We start from the raw sequence: 19,880 nt of genomic DNA on the forward strand, positions 1-19,880 counted from the left end.
GGACATTCTCAGACATGAAAATACCAACTTGTCCAATACGCAAACAAACCATTCTAGTTAGCTAAAATATCAAGTGGGTTTGGTCACTCTGAATATATCTACACCAAATATATAAAAGTCCACAAAAAAAAAAAGAACAAAAAAAGAATATAAAAGTAAAAAAGAAAAACATTAATTCAAAATATAAAAGCCAACAAAGCCCTTTGACAACAATAATTAAGCAACAAACCGTAATAATGTCTGTCATTGTCTCTTTGTCTATCACACGCCACTAATTCAATCTCCCTTTTGCTTTTATATATGGATGATCATTTACATAAACAATAAAAACCATACTTTTATTTCTTTCTTTCTTTCTTGTTAATTTCCACATACAAATAAGAACATAGTACTATTATATTGTTCTTAGTGCATAAATATCAATCTATATATCATTAATTCCTTACGTGATCCTCGACTTCGGTCGATTTTTCGTATAATTCAAGATGGCGAATTCGTTCGACGAAGAGTGTGATTATCTGTTCAAAGCTATCCTCATAGGTGATTCGGCGGTGGGGAAGTCGAATCTATTGTCGAGGTTCGCAAAGGATGAGTTCAGCTTGGATTCAAAGCCAACCATCGGAGTCGAATTCGCGTACCGGAATATTCGGGTGGGCGGTAAGCTGATCAAGGCTCAGATATGGGATACTGCTGGCCAAGAAAGGTCATTTCTACTATTCTCTTCCTCTTCCTTTTTTTTTTGCTTATGGATATAGTTTTTATTCTAATTAATATAATTAGCTGTATGAGGAAAAGTTAACTGATTTTACGGCTTTTTTTTTCTTTTCATTTGGAAAAAAGCATTCAATCTTGCAAATTACAAATTGGTCATTTGTTTAAAAGTTTTTCAGTTTGGGCTGAGAATTTGTGGGTTCAATCATCCAAGGTGAACGTCATAAATTTTGGATATTAGATGCCAGACCAATCGATAAGGCGTTTTCACTTTCGGATTGTACTTTGACTCGGTATCACTTTACCCCCTTATACTTTTGATTGCATCGATTTGCTCTCATGTACTTGAAAAATTTATCTCAATGTGGCCCCCACCGTTAGTTTTTAGACATTTGACCTTAATACTGTTTGATCTAACATTTCCCAATCTAAATAATTATTAAAAAAAAATAAAAATAAATAAATTGTGGCTGGGAAATGGAAAGAGAAACTTTTTTTTTGATTAAATAGATCATGCCCTTTTGAGAAATGGTTTCTAAAATAGCATAGTTTGGTTAATGATGTTTTGCTCTTTTCATGTATGTTCTTCTGGCAAACAAGTTAATTAGATTCAACCATACCATTAAAGTGGGATTCTTAGTCATCAATATTGCTTGAATTACGGCCACCCTACGAGGTAAGGTTTAATTACATAAATACCCCTCATTTTTTGGTAATTACAACTATCTCCTCAACTATGTATTGTTTTTCACGTTCACTCTGACGGCGGCAAAATTATCTACTAATGAGATATTTTTTCGTAAGATAATACCTAGTTTAGGGGGCGGTTGTAATTACCAAAATATAAGAGGTGTTTTCGTAATTAGACCTTACCTCTTGGAGTGACCGTAATCTATCCAATTTATGCTATATATAATGTTGAAATCCACTTGTGTACCTGCAAATAATGTTTTAATAATCAAGGTCAAATAACAGCTATACTCTTCTAATGAGAATTTAACTCAAAACCCATGTCATTATTAATATGAGATATATAAATATGTTCATCGGTTCAGATTTCGAGCAATCACGAGTTCATATTACAGAGGGGCACTAGGCGCCCTACTAGTGTACGACGTAACAAGGAGGTCGACATTCGAGAGCTTGAGAAGGTGGTTGAAGGAGCTGAGGGAATTCGGCAGCCCCGAAATGGTTGTGGTTCTCGTCGGAAATAAATCCGATTTAGAAAAATCGAGGGAGGTTAAGTTAGAAGATGGCCGGAGTTTGGCCCAACTCGAACAAGTCTCTTTTATGGAAACTTCTGCTAAGGACAATTTGAATGTTGAAGAGGCATTTATAGAAATGATCACTAGGATTTATGAAATCACAAGTCATAAAAAAAGCCTAGAGGCTAAGGAATGTGACCAAGACACCACTACTACAAGTGTTCAAATATTACAAGGGAAGAATGAAATTATATGTATTGATGAAGTATCTGCCACTAAACAAACTAGGACTTGTTGCTCCTATTGAACTTTTAAAGATTTTTTTTTTTTTTTATAAATATATTGAATTGCATTTTTTATTTTTTTTTTAAATATATATTATACTGTATTGTGGTGTTTCTGTTCAATTAAAATCTGTCTATTGACCTGTTTCTCTAATTAGTCGGATACTTGCAGCAACTCAAATAGTAAATATAAAAATTGAGATATCAAATGCTCACTTGATATTTGAATAATATATTAATATTTATTTAAAAATTATCTATTCCAACAATGATTATAAAATTAATTATCAATTGAATGTTTATGGATGGGTTTGTTTGAAATTGTCACTTGTCAACTTGTGATTGGATGTTTACGTTATAACTCAATTTTCAACAAGCATTTTTACATCCGAAAAGATGAATTATCAAAATATAACCCACATTTGATAACTCCATTGGATTTAAAGATTTTAAATTTCTAATATGTATATAGTGATTAAAAGTTTGAATATCTAATTTAATAACTCCATTCAAGTTGCTCTCGGTACTTACCGTCTTAAGTGGATATGTTGGAATTTCCAAGACATAATTTATTTTGCATTTAACCTATTAATTATTTTGTAATTAATGACAAGCCATTTTTCGAGTTTTGACATAAAACATTGTAAATACATTCAACTTTTGAGTAGATAAATGATAAATCCGTCTAACTTATTTGATGAAGTCTCACTCCCTCTCCCAACTCAAACGCCCAATGGCATTCTCAATCTCTCTCCGACTTGATCTATTCTCCATCTAGTATTACAAATTTTGAATAAAATACTATTAGCTTTTTTCGTTTTACATGTTTTTATGAACAATGAACTTTCAATATTATGGGCGATTTCCATAGAGTGAGTGATTTATTTGCACTCTTATCCAAACGAAATCAATCATACATTGACCCCATTCTCAAATTTTTCTCTAAACTTTTTTTAGGACACTAACCGGTGTTGATTTTTTTTGAATTATTTGGATTTGACTTCTTTTTTTGTCTAATATTTTTTTGAATTATTTATTTTACGCCATTGACCGGTCAAAGCAATAAGATTATTGTGAACACAGTACAATAATCTCACAGTATTACACAGTAATATTAATGTGCTCACAGTAATATTAAGTATATTTTTTTCAAGTATTTTTTTAAACAGCCAATGTGCTAATAGTAATATTATTTTATGAGACAGTAATATTGTAGGTCCATATATTATACAAAGTAATATTACTGTATTAACAACAATATTACTGTCTATTACTGTGTTAATATATACAGTAATATTGCAGGCCAAGGTAGTAATATTAGAGTATTAACAACAATATGACATTTTCAAATTTTATATTAAAATTTATAATACAATTATACCCTTAATCAAACTAATACCCACATTATTTAATCCTAGCCACACCGTCTCTCTCTCTCTCTCTCTCTCTCAAAGTGGCTCAAAGTGATTCGTTTTAGTATTTTGCATTGTTTATGGAATTTAAGTTGTAATAGGAGATATTGTTGAAACTTGATTTTGGGCATGAAATATTGGAATGTCAAATATTGAAATTTGATGGCGTAGAATCCACACCCTCAAGAGCTCACTCCAAATCCTACTTATTTTAGAACACCGGAAAGTGCATCGGACGTTGGATCTTGGACCGACGGTGGTGAGATGACGAACGAAATTTAATAAATATGAGAGAGAATCTAGACGAGAGTATAAAAGTATTCTTATTGATGTTGAATCGTGTCCTTAATCGGACTTATTACAAGACTTTATATAGGAAGATCTCTCTAATTGCTTCATAATTTAACTCGCTTTAATTATGTCGAGATTTACATTGATTGCTCCATTACTAATACTAATTTACATACTTTCCTTATCTATTTAGAAAAAAAGGCTCTTGTTGAGCTCGCCACCTACCCCGTTGATTTGTCTCTGGCATGTTCGGATGGGTTGGCGAGTTCGTTAACCGTGAGTTTCTAAATAGACCTTGTCTTTGATGTGTATTGGGTCGGTAGACCCAATAAATATTGTTCGGCCCATACATTTTATCCTTATACTATTTTAATAAGCTCAATATGGGGAGATTGACCCAAATCTGCTCCTCCCTAGTCTATAGTGATCCTTATACTATTTTAATAATATTTTATCGTCTTGTCCATCAATATTGCTGTCTTCGACAATAATATTACTGTCCCAAACAATAATTTAGATAGAAAAAAAAATTACAAAAAAAAAGTTAAAAAAAATGTCAACGCCGACTGTCTGGCCGGGAAAAAAAAATCAACGCCGGAAAAAACTTTTAGAAAAATAAAATAATTCCTCAAAAATTTGTGAAAATGGGTGTTAATGTGATATATTTGTTTAAATCCGGGGCACTGGGCAATACTGATGAAGTTAGATGGATGAAATTGATTAAAAAAATATATTATGAGAGGTATTTTAGATAAAAGACATGGGACTGAGTTTATTTGCAAAACTGTTTTTTATCTGAATCTATGTGTATATAAGTCCATTGTGATGAGCCTATATGCATTTTGCGCTTTAATTTATTAAAATATAATTTGAACTAAAAATTAAGGATAAATTACACTTACACCTCTGAGGTATACTAAAATAACTTTAAGGTCTCTGTGGTATCGATAATTACAATCACCCCTAAAACATTGTTAGAAACTCTAACAGAATAATATATTAGATACGTTATTCCGATAGAGTTCAAACGGACTATTAGTAGACAACATAGAGTTACGGCGGGCTGACATGACTCCCCTAATATTTTATAACTAAAATTTAAATTAAAACTTATTAAACAATATTTGTTTTTACCAACCTCTAGGTGTAATTTACCTCAAATCCGAAATCGAAATTAATATTACCTGATTTTCCTTGCTTGTGACATTCTGCGCCTCACAGCCGCACTCATTGCCCGACACGTTTACTCCACCAAAAAAGAAGAAAAGAAAAACAAAAAACCCGTCACCAGCTGCAAAACAGGAGAGAGAGAGAGAGAGAGAGAGAGAGAGATTTACTCAGTTCGCCTCCCGCTAAAATGCGCCGGACAGAACAGAACTAAATCTCGATACACCGACAGAAGCTCTCACAAATCAACGGCTTTCAATGGCTCACTGGATCTCCTCCAAGCTCAAAGCTGCCGAAACCCTACTCCACCATGTATGTATACAAAATCCCCTTGTCTAATTCCTTTTTTACTTTTCTATTTTATCAAGATTTTATTTTTTATTTTTATTGTTTTGACCTTGTGTTTGGATCACGATCAATTGACTCGTGATTAAATATGACTGATTCTGGATTTATTGTTTGTGGTTCGGATAATTAGAATTGAGTCATGAAACATTCATTCACAATGAAAATTAGTGTTGATTTTTTTTTTAATTAACAATGAGGGTTAGAGTTGATAAACAAAAACCCAATTAACTATCTGACAAAGCCATCAAGTAAATGCAGAGATGAGTATATAATTCACGTTGAACATTTGAATTACGAGAATTGTAAAAATTCTACATGAATATAAGTAACAAGAAGAACTATAACCTAATGATTCGATAAGAGGAGGCGAAATAATGTGGAGGAAGTTTTGTTTTTTTAGACATAGAGAAGAATGTTTTGTTGATTATATTTGAATTGCGTTGTGTATATATATATATATATATATATATATATATATATATATATATATATATATATATATATATATATATATATATATATATATATATATATATATATATATATATATGTCGTTCATTTCATAATTCGTAATATAAACGAAATATTATTTTATGGAATGGATGAATTAAAATGTATTGGTAATTCATGAATAAGTTAATTTTGTGTACAAAAAAGGAGTTATCAAAATTGATTTGTAAAATCCAACAGTACGGCATGATAGGTCTATGAAGCAATGTGAGTGAAGTTCGTTTTATTAAAACCAGAGACAAAGCAGTTCATTGAAAAATAGGATATTTAATATATATTGCACATGGTGAACTGTTAAAGAGGCTTTATAATGTAAATACAGTGCTTTACATTTTGACTCTGAAACTTCAGTTTCGTGATTCTCTGTGATTGTACTTGAGTGATTAATTATTGAACAAGTTTTCCCGTCTGATTGGGCGGTTCAGATTGATCAGCAAGCTGCAGAATCACTAGGAAAGAATGAAAAGCCGTTATCCGATGATCAATTTAGTGCTGAAAATTCATCCAGAACCCCTGAAACTAAGCCGTTGATGAAAGACCAGCTGAAAAAGAAAGCTTTGGAGAATGTGGGTAACCAAAGTATTACTCAGAGTGATAAACATAATTTAAATGTATTGAGCAGAAATAATAGTGATGTTAACGGGGATGATGAAGCTGAGGGATCATTGAACTTGAACTCAAAGTCCGATTTGTCAAAATCAAAGACAAATTTGAGTAGTGGGCTTACGGACAGTGACTGGACAGAATTACTGAGCGTGCCAGATAAAAAAGGAGTATCTGGGGAAGGGGGTATAAACCGAAGTAGCAATCGAGTTTCAGGGATTCGAGCTTTAAAGAAAGTGGGAAATTCTGGTACAAGGCCGAATCTTTCTACGGTTGATAGGAGTGAAAAAGTTAGGAAAAATGGTGTTTTGAAGGGTTCAAGAAAATCAAACAGTGAGTTGGAGAATAATGCCAGTGCCGATAGCGATGAGAAGGGAAGTAATGTAGGGGATTCTACACCAAGAACTTCGAGCGCACAGTCTCCAAGCAGTGGTGGTGAACTGGATCAAAGGGACAGTAATTCGACAATTGCGATTGATGACATCATAGATGATTCAGACAATTCTTCTCGGGTGAGGTCAACTTCTCGTGAAAGGGAGTTGGATAAGAAGGTGGGATTGAGTGATGGTAAGAAGCAAAAGGGAGGAATCAGTGGGGGTGATAGATCAACACTGGGTTCCAGGAGTTCTAGTTCTATGAAGAAGGTTTCTTCTTTACCCGACGATGGAGAGTCTAATTCTGAGACAGATACAAGTTCGTCGTCAGATTCGGAAAGGGAGAGAGAAAGGGAAGAAAGGATAAAGAGGAGGCAACAGATTCTGGCAGAAAGAGCAGCTGCAAAGGCAATTGAGGCAATCAAAGAGCGCGAGAATTTGGTTGCTCGAATGGAGGGGGAGAAACAGAGTTTGGAGAAAATACTCGACGAGCGAGCCAAACAGCAAGTACAAGAGGTAATTTGTAAATATTTTATTGTCGAACTTAGCACTTTTCAATAGGTTATGAACCGATGAAAGGTTATATAATTTTGTTAAATTGTTTTTTTTTTCTCTTGGATAATGATAGTGCTCTGTCGATATTCTTTTCATCGGTAATCACATGCGACATTCTTCATATTAATTTTATCCTCCGATAACTGTTAGCAATGTTCTTATGGTTTTATGTTCTTGGTAAATAATTGTAAACTCGTTGCGTCTCACGTTTCATTGGTTGATTCTTCTACTCTTATGATATGCAACTTAGTATTTGGTTTTGCTGATTATCCCAGGCTTCAGAATTACAAACAACAATGATGGAGACCATGGAAGCAGTTGAGCTGGAGAAGCAGAAACATAATAGTACTCGGATGGAAGCCCTTACTCGGTTATCGAAACTTGAGGTATTGCACTGAATGGAATCTATCCATATCTATACTCTTTTGTTGGATTTTCTAGAGTTACTTTTTGAAGTTCCTCAGTAAAACACGAATGATTCCACCTTGATGTAATTTTTCCATAAGAAAAAAGCAAAGAAAGGAAAAATCTGTTCCTGGGTCGTACAATTTCCTTCCATTAACATCTTTGAAAATCTTGTTTATTAAAATTTGCTTACTTTAATTTTGCAGAGGGAAAATGCTGATCTCACAAGGTCTCTTGCCAATGTACAGAAGAATCTTGATGTCGAGGTATTCATCGACGCCTTTTTATTGTCTAGTTTTTGTGTTCGCAACAATAACCTCATTTTCTTCCAAGCTTGCAATAGTTTTTAAGTTTCCTCACATTTGTTTTGTTCGCTATTTCTCCATAAAATTGACTGCCAATTTGTAAATATCTCGAGAGTCAAAATATGTATGTTACACCTATCGAGCGTTTCCACTGCTGCTGTTGACCAATGGATTTAGCAAACTAGAAAAGAACCTGCTCCACTTTATTCATTTTCATTCAATTTATGTTGTGCTTCTTTTTGTTTCATGTATGTTACATGCGAATGCAGACAGTTTAAATTATAATTTATGAATATATTACATTTGGATTACTGTTTAAAAACCATTTTTGGTGATTATTAGTTTTTTTACATGCTAAATTGCTAACAAATTGCTGGATTAGGTTGATCACATAGCTGAACTTCGGCAACAAATTCGTATGAAAGAAGCAACTCATGAAGGTTTGTTTATTCAACCTAAGCTGGAGAAGCATGTTTATTGATTGTCGGTTTTTCATGTCTGAATTTACGCTTATTCGTGAATGGCCTGTACTCCTAAAAACCTATCACGCGTATACAATACCTCTTTTTAGAACGTAGACCTGTTTAACTTATAGAGAAGAAGGCTGATTTTATTTTGTCATTCATGATATCGGGCGAATTACTGAACAACCTTTTGTTTTCTCCTCGTAGAATTGAGAAGAAAAATCTCAAATACACACCAAAATGGTGACAAAGTAAGTAACCGTTGTGCTTGCTTCTGTATTATAGCACATTAATTTGTGGTATTAAGTAGTTCAGCATTAATGATACTGCAGTTGCGAGCTTCAAAAGGTGTTGAATTTGAACTGGAGATGCTCGAGGCAGAATATTCTTTCACAACTGATAAATTGGAAAGAATGCAAGATCAGGTGACATCTCTTATCTGAAAAAACTTCGTTCAATGGAGTATGGACATCTGGATTTATTTGATTTGCTGTTAATAGAGTATACTTTTCTTTGGTAACGAGTTATTTCATATGCTGCAACTATATATCGATTTTCTTATGCAATGCAGGCCAAGACTCTAGAAACAAGCATTGAAACAACCCGAAGTGAAATGGAAAATCCAAGTGAAGTAGAAATTGAGCTCAAACGAAGGCTTGGTCAGTTGACTGACCACCTCATTCAGAAGCAAGCACAGGTTCATTTTTCAAACTTTACATCCTCAAATTGGTCAATTGAAATATGGTTTATTTAATTCAAAGCAACATAACAATAAACAGACTGCCCGAATTGATTTCATATCTGTGCTTTGCACGAATAAAAAATAAAATTTCTCTTCATTAGATTTTAGTTATTGGATTCCTTCGTTGAATATAGAATTTACTTCTCTATCAGGTGGAGACGCTCTCGTCAGAGAAGGCAATGCTACTTCTTAGGATGGAGGTAAATTTTCGTTCTTCATCTCGAAAAATCATTAGGCTAATATTAGCATGATGGATGATTTCTCTAAAATTTTCAATTAACGACCATAGGCTATTTCAAGATTGCTGGATGAGAACAAGTCGATGATTGATTCAGCTGATTTTCCCCGCACCTCGTCAAGGGATGACCTGGAATCGTCAGGTTTATGGCAAATCTCTAATTCAAATTTCAGGTCGTTATTCAAAGGAAAAATGCAATCAGGGCAGCAACATTTGGGCTCACTGGTTCGACAATTGGACTCCCTCTTTTGTACTGGTGCTGTGTTTCTGAGAAGAAATTCAACGGCTAGAATTTGGGCTATTGTCTATCTGGTGTGCCTTCATCTATGGGTGCTATACATTCTAACGTCACATTCTCCAGTCTCGGACGATAGTCGATCTGGTGCAGTTGTCTCCCTGCAGAATATTAATTACACAGGAGGAGGTGTTTAACTCTTATTTCGTTCGTAATTTATTTGTTTTCCTTAATTAGTTTTATCCAATATTCGGAAATGGCCTTCGGTGGGGTGTAGTGTATGTGATTTTCCCCTACCTAGTAGAAAACTTAAATGTATAGAACATCTTGAATCATATAGAAAATGGGGAAAATAGAGTAAAAAGATACAAAGCAAAACATTGCGGTAACTGTATTTTTGTAACGGAAAATTGCGTATATTATCAGGTAAAAAGTCCTTTTCACTTTCTCGAAAACACGAGATTTATTTATTTTCCCCTGCGTATGGATCCGAAATTAGTAGGATTCTAAGGAAGATGAATGGAATCGCGATGAATCAGCATTCACGGGTGGAAGAAGTCGAGGAAGTAGGCCTGGAATCTCTCCATCTCTACAGTGGGTAGAGAAACCAAGGCATTAACATCACCATCAACCACACCTGGAAAAAGAAAACAAGTTTCCGTGACAGTGCGTAAAGGGCCAAAGCATATTGGCTTCCCCCATGGATAAACCACCTCGTCGAACCCCAATTTCATCCAAGAACTCACGTTGTATTCTATATATGGCTGGACCTTCCCTCTGTTAATCCCCAACAAGTCTATCATAGATCTCCCGTACTCGTCATTAAATCCCTTGATCCCATCCGAAACCACCTTCACCAGCTCTAAAAAAGGCCAATTTTCGAGATGCTTGCATTCGGCAGAAGCGGGAGCAAACAGCACCGCATTTCCGCAGTACGATGCAGGCAGAGGCGGATTGAGCCTCTGCCTTATATCTATGGAAGTGAGAAGAGTGGACACTCTCTCTCTATCCATGCAGTTGGACGACAAAGCTTTGCACCGCCATATGAGTGCCGCCACTACGCTGTAGGTGGTGATTTTTCCTTCCGTCCTAGTACCATTATTCGCTTTGTCCTTCAAATAATTGACAGCACTTGGATTTAGCTTGAAGATTTTGGAATCCAACGAGTCCCCGACAAGGCCGCCGCCGCCATCATAGTTGTCGGGCTTCTTGCTGAACTCGGGGTGTTTGAAAGCCACGACCGGCGGAGATCTGGCGGCGAGGAGGTGGCGGTCGTTGCATGGGATAGCTTCGAGGGGCTTTTCGTCAACAAATGCTTGGGTTGCTAGATTGGCCATGAACTTTCCGGCTCCCATGCCGTCAAACAAGACATGATTCCATACGAAGCCAATTGCGAAACCACCACACTTGAAGGATGTTACCTTTGAATTCACAAAACAACGGATTCGTTAATCATCATGCGCGTCCATTTATTAGACCAAATTATGATCCACGACCAACGTGCTGATGATTTAATTATGTCAACTCGTTGTTGACTCGAACCCTTAATCGGATTTTTTCAACCCATTGTGATGTGAGGCCCAAGAACTAGAGAACCCTTGTTAGTCATTTATGAACTATGTCATGACTCATGAGCTTAAAATATGTTTATATGATGGTGTTTGCAAAAGTTTTTAGAAATAGATTATGAGTTTTTTTAGCTCGTTATCTATTTTTTAGTGTCTGCAAACTGAACTTTTGCTTTTGCTTCTCTTAAAATGAGCAACTTTAAACTATAATGTGTTAAGCACCCACGACCCTGACTTTTCTATTTAAGTTTATTTTCCAGTAAATTTACAAACACCTTCAACTTTTAGAAATAAGCACTTAAAACACAACTTAACTCATAATCTATAACTTCTAATTTTAAATAAGCTTTTGCAAACATCATCTCTCTCTCTATATATATATGTATGAAAATTTACTTGGAATTTCAAATAAGTACACAAGCATGTAACCTGAAAAATGCAGAGTGGACGGTCTTCGTCATCGCCCGGCCACAAATTATCCAGTGCAAGGTAGTGGAATCCCGGGTTGGAAAAGACGAAATCGTCCCCCAAATCATGAAGCGAATATTCCGAAGAAGCCACCACGAAACCAACTCCGGCTGCTGTGCAGTCTATTTCAAGACGACGGTCCGTGGAGTCCAGCTCGTTCGTTTTCAATCTTCCGGCCGCAAAATCGTACGGCACAAGAACCTTTTCCAGACCCATTTTGAGCCTCTCGGCCACAACCGCGGGAGGAAAATCTGCGTTTCCGTTGAAGAAATGCGCAGTGCATACGTAGTAATTATGCATTTGGTCTATGTTGGACAAGAAAATGGATCTTCTCTCTGTTTTCTCATTGGGTGAAACTAAGATTATTGGTTCCTCGACTCTAACTTTAAGGTCTTGCAGGGAAGGAGACGACAACACCGAAGCCATAGATTCCGGCAAGATGGAAGCGGCGTCGTTTGTTAAGATCCGTTAGTGTGACCTTAGTTTCTTCTTCTTTCATTAGAGATTGGAGATCAAAGTCGTTGTATACTTAAATAACTACATATATTTTTAAGGTTTATATTGCGTTTTGCACTCCTATATATAGTTTTTTAATTGTTACTAATAGAAAAGTTTCATGTTATTTATAAGTGTCATGTAAAATACTTGAGTTAGTAGAAGTTAAATTAGAATAATATACATATTACTTTGGTAACTGTTTGAAATATGGTTGTGTATATATGATATTTTGGTGCTTTGTATTTAAGATTATATTTATGTTTAGATTTCATTTGTTAAGTTTTCTTTTTTTTATTTTTTTTATTTTTTTTTTTATCAATGGAATTGATTTTTAATTGATATTTTATAATCTAATTATATTCAAAACTATATAATAATAATAAATAAAATAAAATAAAAATACAAAAATCCGATTGGACTCTGGTCGAACCGTGATCGAGTTGGTGGTCCGATTTTAATTTACAAGTGTTGGAGTTAAATGATACAATATTTATACTCATTTTCTTGATAAGGGGATCAGAGATCAAGCTCCCTTTCCAAAGCAATGATATATTTACTTTATTTCCTATGAATCAATTTTTAATAACCTAAGGGACGCAAAAGTATTCTAGGGACTCGATCAGACAACTATAATAAACAAGAGGACCCACTGTGAAATAAATAATGATACAGAGGACAGACCACTAGGTTTATATTTGAGAAGATGAAAGGTTTAAGAAAATAATGTCAGTATCGGATTGAAGCCCTTAATGAATATTATAATATCGGATTCCCAATCTGCTTTCGTTCCGTCTGGATTAATTTCCGACAATGTTCTCATTACTTTCGAAGTGAATCATTATATTAGAAAAGCTCGGCGGAACATATGTTAGTTAAATTGTACATGAGCAAAGCCTACTATCGAATTGAATGGATATTTTTACGGTTGGTAATGCTTCGGCTTGGTTTCCATATGCAAGTGGTTGATTTGATTATGAAATGTGTTTCCTCGGCAACGTACTCTTTTATGTTAAATGGTGGCGTTTTCGGGTCCATAATTCCGGATAGAGGCATTTGGTAAGGTGATCCACTTTCGCAGTATTTTTTTTTTTTTTCACGGAGGCACTAAGTGCATTTTTTCGAAGAGAAGAATCAATGAAGAATATTTTGGGATTATCAGTGTGTAATGGGGCGCCACCTATCTCCCACCTCATATTTGCCGATGATACTATTATATTTTGTTATGCAAACAAGCGTTCTGTTCAAAGTATTCGGGAGATTCTTAACTCTTATTAGGAAGCATCTCGACAAATGATTAACTATCAGAAGTCTAATATTGTGTTAGTAAGAACTCCAGGATTGAATCAACTGATAAAATAAAAAGAATCCTTCCACTGGAAATATTGGGAAAACATGAAAAATATTTGGGACTTCCTTTAGTTATTGTTAATCGAAATGGACAGCTTTCTCGCATACTCGGGACAAACTCTTCCAACGTCTTAAAGGTTGGAAAGAAAAATGGCTGTCAAAGCAGGGTAAGGAGATATTGAATATAGCGGTGAAACAAGCCATTTCATCCTATTTTATGGGATGTTTTAAGTTGCCAATTTACTTCTCAAGAGATATCGAAAGATTAATTGCGAGATTTTGGTGGGAGGATTCCTAAGGAAAGGGTATTCACTGGGCAAAGTCGAGTGATTTATGTCGAAATAAACAGTCGGGGGAATGGGTTTTCGCGACCTAGAGGCTTTTAACATGGCTTTACTCGCTAAACAACTTTGAAGACTTCTTGAAAAATCAGAGCGCCTTCTCGATCGAATATTAAGAGCACGCTACTTTCCATATTCTGATTTTTTGGGAGCTACTTTGGGGTCAAACCCTTCATTCACATGGCGTAATATTTTCGGAGCTAACAGCTTAGTGGAGACGAATTCGTTGGCGAGTGGGTAATGGTGAATCTATATTAGTTTGGAAAGATGAATGACTATACAACGGGACTACTTTTATGCCAAAACTCCGCGGGATATTATTCCAATCTACATGAGAGTTTGTGAGTTCATTAATGGTGATACGAAGCAGTGGACGATGGTCTAATTTCTAATATGTTTGTCAAAGAGGATAAACAGAACATTATCCTCTAAATTCTAATCGGGTTAGAGCAACTCCAATAGCTATTCTAAAATTTACCACTTCTTTCCAAATATACACAGTAAACAATGTTTTTTTTTTTTTTTGAAGAAAGTAAATTGCAATTCTAAAAAGGTCCATGTGATAACAAAAAAAAAAAAAAAAAAAAAACTCATTCAGATCTCCTATGGATTTTAGACAAAGTAAGTTTTGCCTAAAATACCCTTCATCAAAGTTGTAAACTTCACCGTCTTCTCAAACGCGTGAAAATACACACTCTGCATCACCCTCATTCATGATGAACAACGTTGACAACACTACTGGCACATGAGCATACGTGATTTCAATCCTCATACACATCCTCGTCATGCGGCCCAATATGATGACCCTAACATCATCAACTCTGTAGTCTCGGGGATCGCCACGTTCGTGGTGGTAGAAACACGAAGTGAGTTCCGATGGGCTTTGAGCTCAGACAATCATAGCTATCTCTGTGTATTGTTTCATGCAGCATCTCGACAAATGATTAACTATCAGAAGTCTAAAATTAAAAACAATTAAAAAAAAAAAGAAAAAATAGGAAATTAAAATAAAATTAAAAACAATTAAAAAAAAAAAAGTAATATGTTTCCCCTCAGCTCCGATTGCTCAAGAATTTTCAGCATTGATTTTTTAAAAATAAGTTAACGTATCCGGGCAACATGTAAGCCCACGCTGTTTCTCGGATTCCATGTAATGACTCTATGGAGGGTCTCGAACACCCTTTGAATTTCACGCTTACTGCCCAATAATATTTTTTTTTTGGTCCCCATCAAAATGAAAACGGAAGAAACAAAAGATTGGGTTTCGTATACTAAGCACGCACAAATGAATTTCCAATATTTTTTTTAATGATATACGTGAAATGGTGATAAAACTAGGGCAGAAGAACAATACACAGAGTCAAAGATAAAAGAAATCCTATAAAACCGTAGAAACACGAAATGGGGCAGAAATTGCCAGCTTTCGGGTCGAAGAGCAGCAGTTTGCAGATGGATCGTTAAAATCACTTAACTAATCTTCCCGGCATTGCTCCTTTGCTGGCTATTTCTATTCCTTGCACAGAGAAAACATAAAATAGCCTTGCTAATTAGTTCCTACAATGATTCAAGTAAATTACATAATTTCTTCTCACTTCTAAAAACTAATACGGGGAAAATTACACCCACCCCCTGAGGTAAGGTTAAATTACGAAAGGGTGATTACAACCACTCTTGCGGTGTCAAATTTAGCGGAATCTTTTAGATTATAGAATATTCTCCACTTTTTACCTGTTTTAACTCATTCGAGCTCCACATTTGGAAACAAGATGATCATAAGATGTGTCTCTTATGCCATACGTGGAGATGTCGAAGTCAAATGTTTTCATTTATGCTTTACAACAATCCAGTGTTAATTCTTTGAAATGGAATCAAATGAACTTTCAGTAAAACCTTTACTTAAAATAAATACATGAATTCTTTAGCAACTTCGAGGTACGACAGAAAAAAACAATTTGAATTTTCGTTACCAGTTTTCGAGGGGAAGACTGCGACTGTAGAGAGGAAACTCAAATAGAAAAGCAGTTTTAAACCATGCCGGCAATTTCCCGTACAGTGCCGGGGGGAGCAAGATGAGAGGACTGATAACAGAAAAAATAAAATAAAATAAAATAAATGAATTAAACCTTTTGTTTTCCCTTCAAAACATTGATATAGATAATAGACACAGAATCTGAAACAAACCTCGTCGTTCTTTTATAGTGCATGTATGTAGAAACATTCCCGTACTTTTTGTCCGCTGATTCCTGTATATATAAGATTTGTTTTTCAGAATAAGTGCATATTCAAATTACTAGTAACAATTTGAATAAAACCAAAAAAAAAAATTAAAATCAAGCAAACCTCGAGAAGCGGTAGACCGCTGATGAAAAGAAGCAATAATGTAAGAAATATCGGCCCTAAGATGACAAGCCATTCGGCATTTTTTAGTACAGGAGTTGCAGCCACAAAAATTCCCCACCACAGAAATATCTGAGCATTAAATACGTAAAGCGTACGTTAGGGAAGAAAATTGCCGTATTTAAATGCAATTTACAACTTCAAAAATTCTAAATGATATTAAACAGTTAGAAGAACAACCTAAAAACGAACCTACTCAACGCTTCCTAGATTCAAATTCTATCATCTGAAATAATCACATGCTCCTTATTCAAACTATGGGTGTAACGAGTTCGAGCCATTAGACTCAAAATGTGTTTTTTTTTAACATAAAATATATGTCAGAAATATAAAAATAAAAAATAAAAAACTCACAAGCCATTCCAGTTAATTTTTTTCTAATATAATAAATATATAAATACAAAATGAAAATTTCATGAGCCAGCTAGCCGACTTAAGAAAAACAAAAAATAGGCTGAAAGTCGAGCCTTCTCGACTCATTTACATCCTATTCAAATACACTTACGAGCATGCCATAGGAGGAAACAATTTAGTTTAACCGATTAAGTTAATATGAACTATTTATTTTGAACATTAGTCCAAGGAATAAAGACTTCAAAATGCTTCCAATAATAAGCATGCAATATATATATATATATATATATATATATATATATATATATATATATATATATATATATATATATCTTTATTTCGAGCAGAAAAAAGAAAAGAAAAAAAAAATTCACCTCGCCAAAATAGTTGGGGTGGCGGGAGTATTTCCAAAGTCCAACATCGCACCATTTCCCCCGATTTTCCGGAGCATTTTTAAATATTAATTTTTGCTGGTCCGAAGTTGCTTCGACAAAAAGGCCTATAGCCCACATAATCCACCCGATAATATCTGCAGCCTCAATGGAAGGATTTCGAGAACTTGCATTAACAACTGTCAGAGGTAAACTCACAGTCCATACCCACACAGCCTGCATTTATTTATATTTATATATTAAATAGACATACTCGTAGGCAAAGCTCCAAATAGCAATCATATTTTCAGAAGGTGAAAAAAGAAAATTCTGAAGAACCTGAAAAATCCAAAAGACGGCTAATTTTGCCAAATTATCGCGCATTTCGTCGAAGCGTCGGTCCTCCCCCCATCGCAGTATCCTGGTCAAAATCAAAACAACACTTTATCCTTAGTACTACTTCGATTGTAGTTTTCGATATTTCGAGTTCTCATTGAATTTCCAGTGTATCGATTATTCATATAGCCTCAGAGGCAACAAAAGATCCTCGAATGAAAGACGGACATTTTTCAGTTTGAGATATATATACCTCATTAATAGAAACAGTCCCAGACGAAGGCCCCAGACGACTACAAGCATGGACAAAACCACCTGAAAATTAACACTACAAAATCAAAATTCGAAACAAAGGTGGAAACAAACACTACGCTACATAACATATGTTACTTACACACATTTTTTCGTTATTAAATTTCTTACTTGATTACTTGTCCTAATTTAGATGCAGTATCTAATATCAACGTCTTACATCTTCGTATCCATTCTCAATATAAAATCATTTTGCATGTTCTTATTTTTCTTAATTACCACAAATTTTGTTTTCTAGTTGCTTCTTCCAAGTTACTCAAACATAGTTAAATTAAGTATCAAGAAATTTTGTGATAATAAAGAAACACACGGATAAGACTTATTTATGAGTAGCAATAACGAAGAAAAAAAGTCGAGATGAAGAAGTCGTCCGAATGAGAAGTTAAATAGAAGAAATCACCTGCCGAAAGTGCCATGATCCTTTCACAACCAAGGTCAACACAGCAAGTATAATAAAATTGGTGCTACCTACAAGGCAAGTAGAAGACATAATTACGAAAAGAAAAAAAAAATCAAAAAAATCACCAAACAATGATATTAAACAGTATTACAATAGGTCATCTTAAAACAAAATTGTCATTATCATTCATTTTCGTTCGACATCATAACAAACTCGTACACAACAACGTTGCAACTCCTCGGATACAAACTTCTAAACGTAGTTCTCGTGATTTCACTAATTACAAAAGGCCTAAAAGTACACTCACGTTCATTTCACAAATTTTAAGGCAATTAAAACAGAGTTATCCCTTCAATTCTTCTTAAACTCAGACCTTACTATAGTAGCAGCAACTTTTCCAATCAATTGAATTATGATTCAATCACTAACGGAGCCAGGAATTTAACTTCGAAGGGGCCGAATTCATTAAAAAAAATCTGAAGGGGGGCATTAATGTTATCATACACGATTTGTTTTAATATTTTTATATAAAATAGTAGGGATTTAAAAATTGTCGGGGGGCCATGGCCCCCTTGGCTCTATGCTGGCTACGCCACTAGATTGAATCATTACAAATATAAACATAATGGGTAGAAATGAAGGGAAAAAAATAGAATGAAAAAAAACCTGCAAAGTCTGTGACTTTGTCGAACTTAAGAAGCGCTGTGATAATAAAGAAGAGCAATTGATAACCCACCTGCAAAAAAAAAAAACAATAACAAAACCAACCATCTTTAAGCATTTTCACAAACACCACAGGCGCACATAAATATATACATAGATGAGACGAAAGAAGTGTGTTTTTGTGTGTGCGGCAGTGTGTGTAGTGTGTGGTGGGATTAAAGAAACAAAACGTACAGTGACAATGGCAGTGAGGGCCAAGAAATGGGAGTCGATGACGGTACCCATTGAACGAATTAAATGGGTATTTCCGATCCCGACCAACAATTTCTTAACAGAATTCAAATGTACTTTCGTTGTTTCTGTTTTGTTTTTGTTTTGTTTATTTGACTTGTCCCGAACTATATCAAGTAGTTTAGTTATTGAGAAGAGAGCAATTTCCTTTTTAGTTTTTTGCTTGAACTTTGAATGAATGTGTGGTTTGGATTGAATGAGGTGCTGTACTAATGCCCACCGTGTCTTATATTACAAAAATTCCTTCTTAAAGAATATTAGGTGGAGTGGTCTCATTAGCTTGTGGATGTCTATTTCTTGTACAAGTTTCTATAGATCAAATGTGAATCAATTAAATTAGAGGTGGTCAATCAGTAGTAAAATTTGGAGCTTTGTAACCTCACCAATTGGGCTGGCAATCGGGTCGTGTGCGTCGATCTTGAATTGGCTCAATCGGGCCATATTATCAGCCTTCACTTCATAGCCGAAAAGCAAAATCTATATAAGATTCACAAAGAACAAATAAGATAAAAATCACAGTTGCAAAATAAGATGAAAACCATAGTCTGTTTTTTGAAAGAAATGAAATTTAATGTTTCAATTATACGATTTACTATTGCCACCGCCATCACTTAATTCATTTTTATCTTTTACTTTTTTCTTATTATTATTATTATTATTAAAAAAGAAATTACAAAATAAAATG

General features: G+C 34.7%; 3 protein-coding genes, 1 non-coding gene and 1 pseudogene across 5 annotated transcripts in view; 2 read left to right on the forward strand and 3 right to left on the reverse strand.

Annotated features, from left to right (window-relative positions):
• Nucleotides 1-349: 349 nt before the first annotated feature.
• On the forward strand, nt 350-2,431 carry LOC105972788 (ras-related protein RABA6b). The gene is made up of 2 exons (XM_012997768.2): nt 350-703; nt 1,767-2,431. The coding sequence occupies exons 1-2, from the start codon at nt 486-488 to the stop codon at nt 2,221-2,223; spliced, it is 675 nt and encodes a 224-aa protein (XP_012853222.2). The 5' UTR covers nt 350-485; the 3' UTR covers nt 2,224-2,431.
• Nucleotides 2,432-5,056: 2,625 nt separating this feature from the next.
• Nucleotides 5,057-10,304, forward strand: GC2 (golgin Putative 2). Its single transcript, XM_012997779.2, has 10 exons — nt 5,057-5,382; nt 6,354-7,421; nt 7,736-7,846; nt 8,072-8,131; nt 8,553-8,610; nt 8,842-8,885; nt 8,967-9,059; nt 9,206-9,331; nt 9,529-9,576; nt 9,666-10,304. The coding sequence occupies exons 1-10, from the start codon at nt 5,329-5,331 to the stop codon at nt 10,044-10,046; spliced, it is 2,043 nt and encodes a 680-aa protein (XP_012853233.2). The 5' UTR covers nt 5,057-5,328; the 3' UTR covers nt 10,047-10,304.
• Nucleotides 10,298-11,281, reverse strand: LOC105972757 (acyltransferase GLAUCE). Its single transcript, XR_016030833.1, has one exon. It is a non-coding gene; the product is annotated as an acyltransferase GLAUCE (transcript).
• Nucleotides 11,282-11,656: 375 nt separating this feature from the next.
• On the reverse strand, nt 11,657-12,311 carry LOC148771073 (acyltransferase GLAUCE pseudogene; annotated as a pseudogene).
• A 3,007-nt stretch (nt 12,312-15,318) lies between these two features.
• The window catches only part of LOC105972803 (uncharacterized), a 39,106-nt gene continuing 34,544 nt past the window's right edge, over nt 15,319-19,880 (reverse strand). The window contains exons 2-11 of one of the 2 annotated variants that reach the window (XM_088816820.1): nt 19,139-19,249; nt 18,908-18,977; nt 18,242-18,309; nt 17,783-17,844; nt 17,533-17,614; nt 17,197-17,430; nt 16,412-16,540; nt 16,253-16,314; nt 16,039-16,149; nt 15,319-15,584 (exon numbers count right to left, since the gene is read on the reverse strand). In XM_088816820.1, the coding sequence (XP_088672946.1) occupies nt 15,539-15,584; nt 16,039-16,149; nt 16,253-16,314; nt 16,412-16,540; nt 17,197-17,430; nt 17,533-17,614; nt 17,783-17,844; nt 18,242-18,309; nt 18,908-18,977; nt 19,139-19,189 (915 nt within the window). In that variant the 5' untranslated portion in view covers nt 19,190-19,249 and the 3' untranslated portion in view covers nt 15,319-15,538. Of the gene's footprint in view, nt 15,585-16,038; nt 16,150-16,252; nt 16,315-16,411; nt 16,541-17,196; nt 17,431-17,532; nt 17,615-17,782; nt 17,845-18,241; nt 18,310-18,907; nt 18,978-19,138; nt 19,484-19,880 lie in introns of those variants that run through there. The other variant, XM_012997781.2, reaches the window with a different exon arrangement.

The sequence above is a fragment of the Erythranthe guttata genome, chromosome 4, assembly GCF_056151865.1.
Source record: "Erythranthe guttata isolate IM_541 chromosome 4, IM_541, whole genome shotgun sequence".
NCBI lineage: Eukaryota > Viridiplantae > Streptophyta > Magnoliopsida > Lamiales > Phrymaceae > Erythranthe > Erythranthe guttata.

Excerpts from the sequence above, each read along its gene's own strand:
- LOC105972788 (XM_012997768.2), top strand. The coding sequence starts at position 486 with ATGGCGAATTCGTTCGACGAAGAGTGTGATTATCTGTTCAAAGCTATC. Across the intron at positions 704-1,766 it reads GATACTGCTGGCCAAGAAAG|ATTTCGAGCAATCACGAGTT; the intron begins GTCATTTCTACT and ends TCATCGGTTCAG.
- GC2 (XM_012997779.2), top strand. The coding sequence starts at position 5,329 with ATGGCTCACTGGATCTCCTCCAAGCTCAAAGCTGCCGAAACCCTACTC. Across the intron at positions 8,611-8,841 it reads GAAAGAAGCAACTCATGAAG|AATTGAGAAGAAAAATCTCA; the intron begins GTTTGTTTATTC and ends TTCTCCTCGTAG. Across the intron at positions 8,886-8,966 it reads CACACCAAAATGGTGACAAA|TTGCGAGCTTCAAAAGGTGT; the intron begins GTAAGTAACCGT and ends ATGATACTGCAG.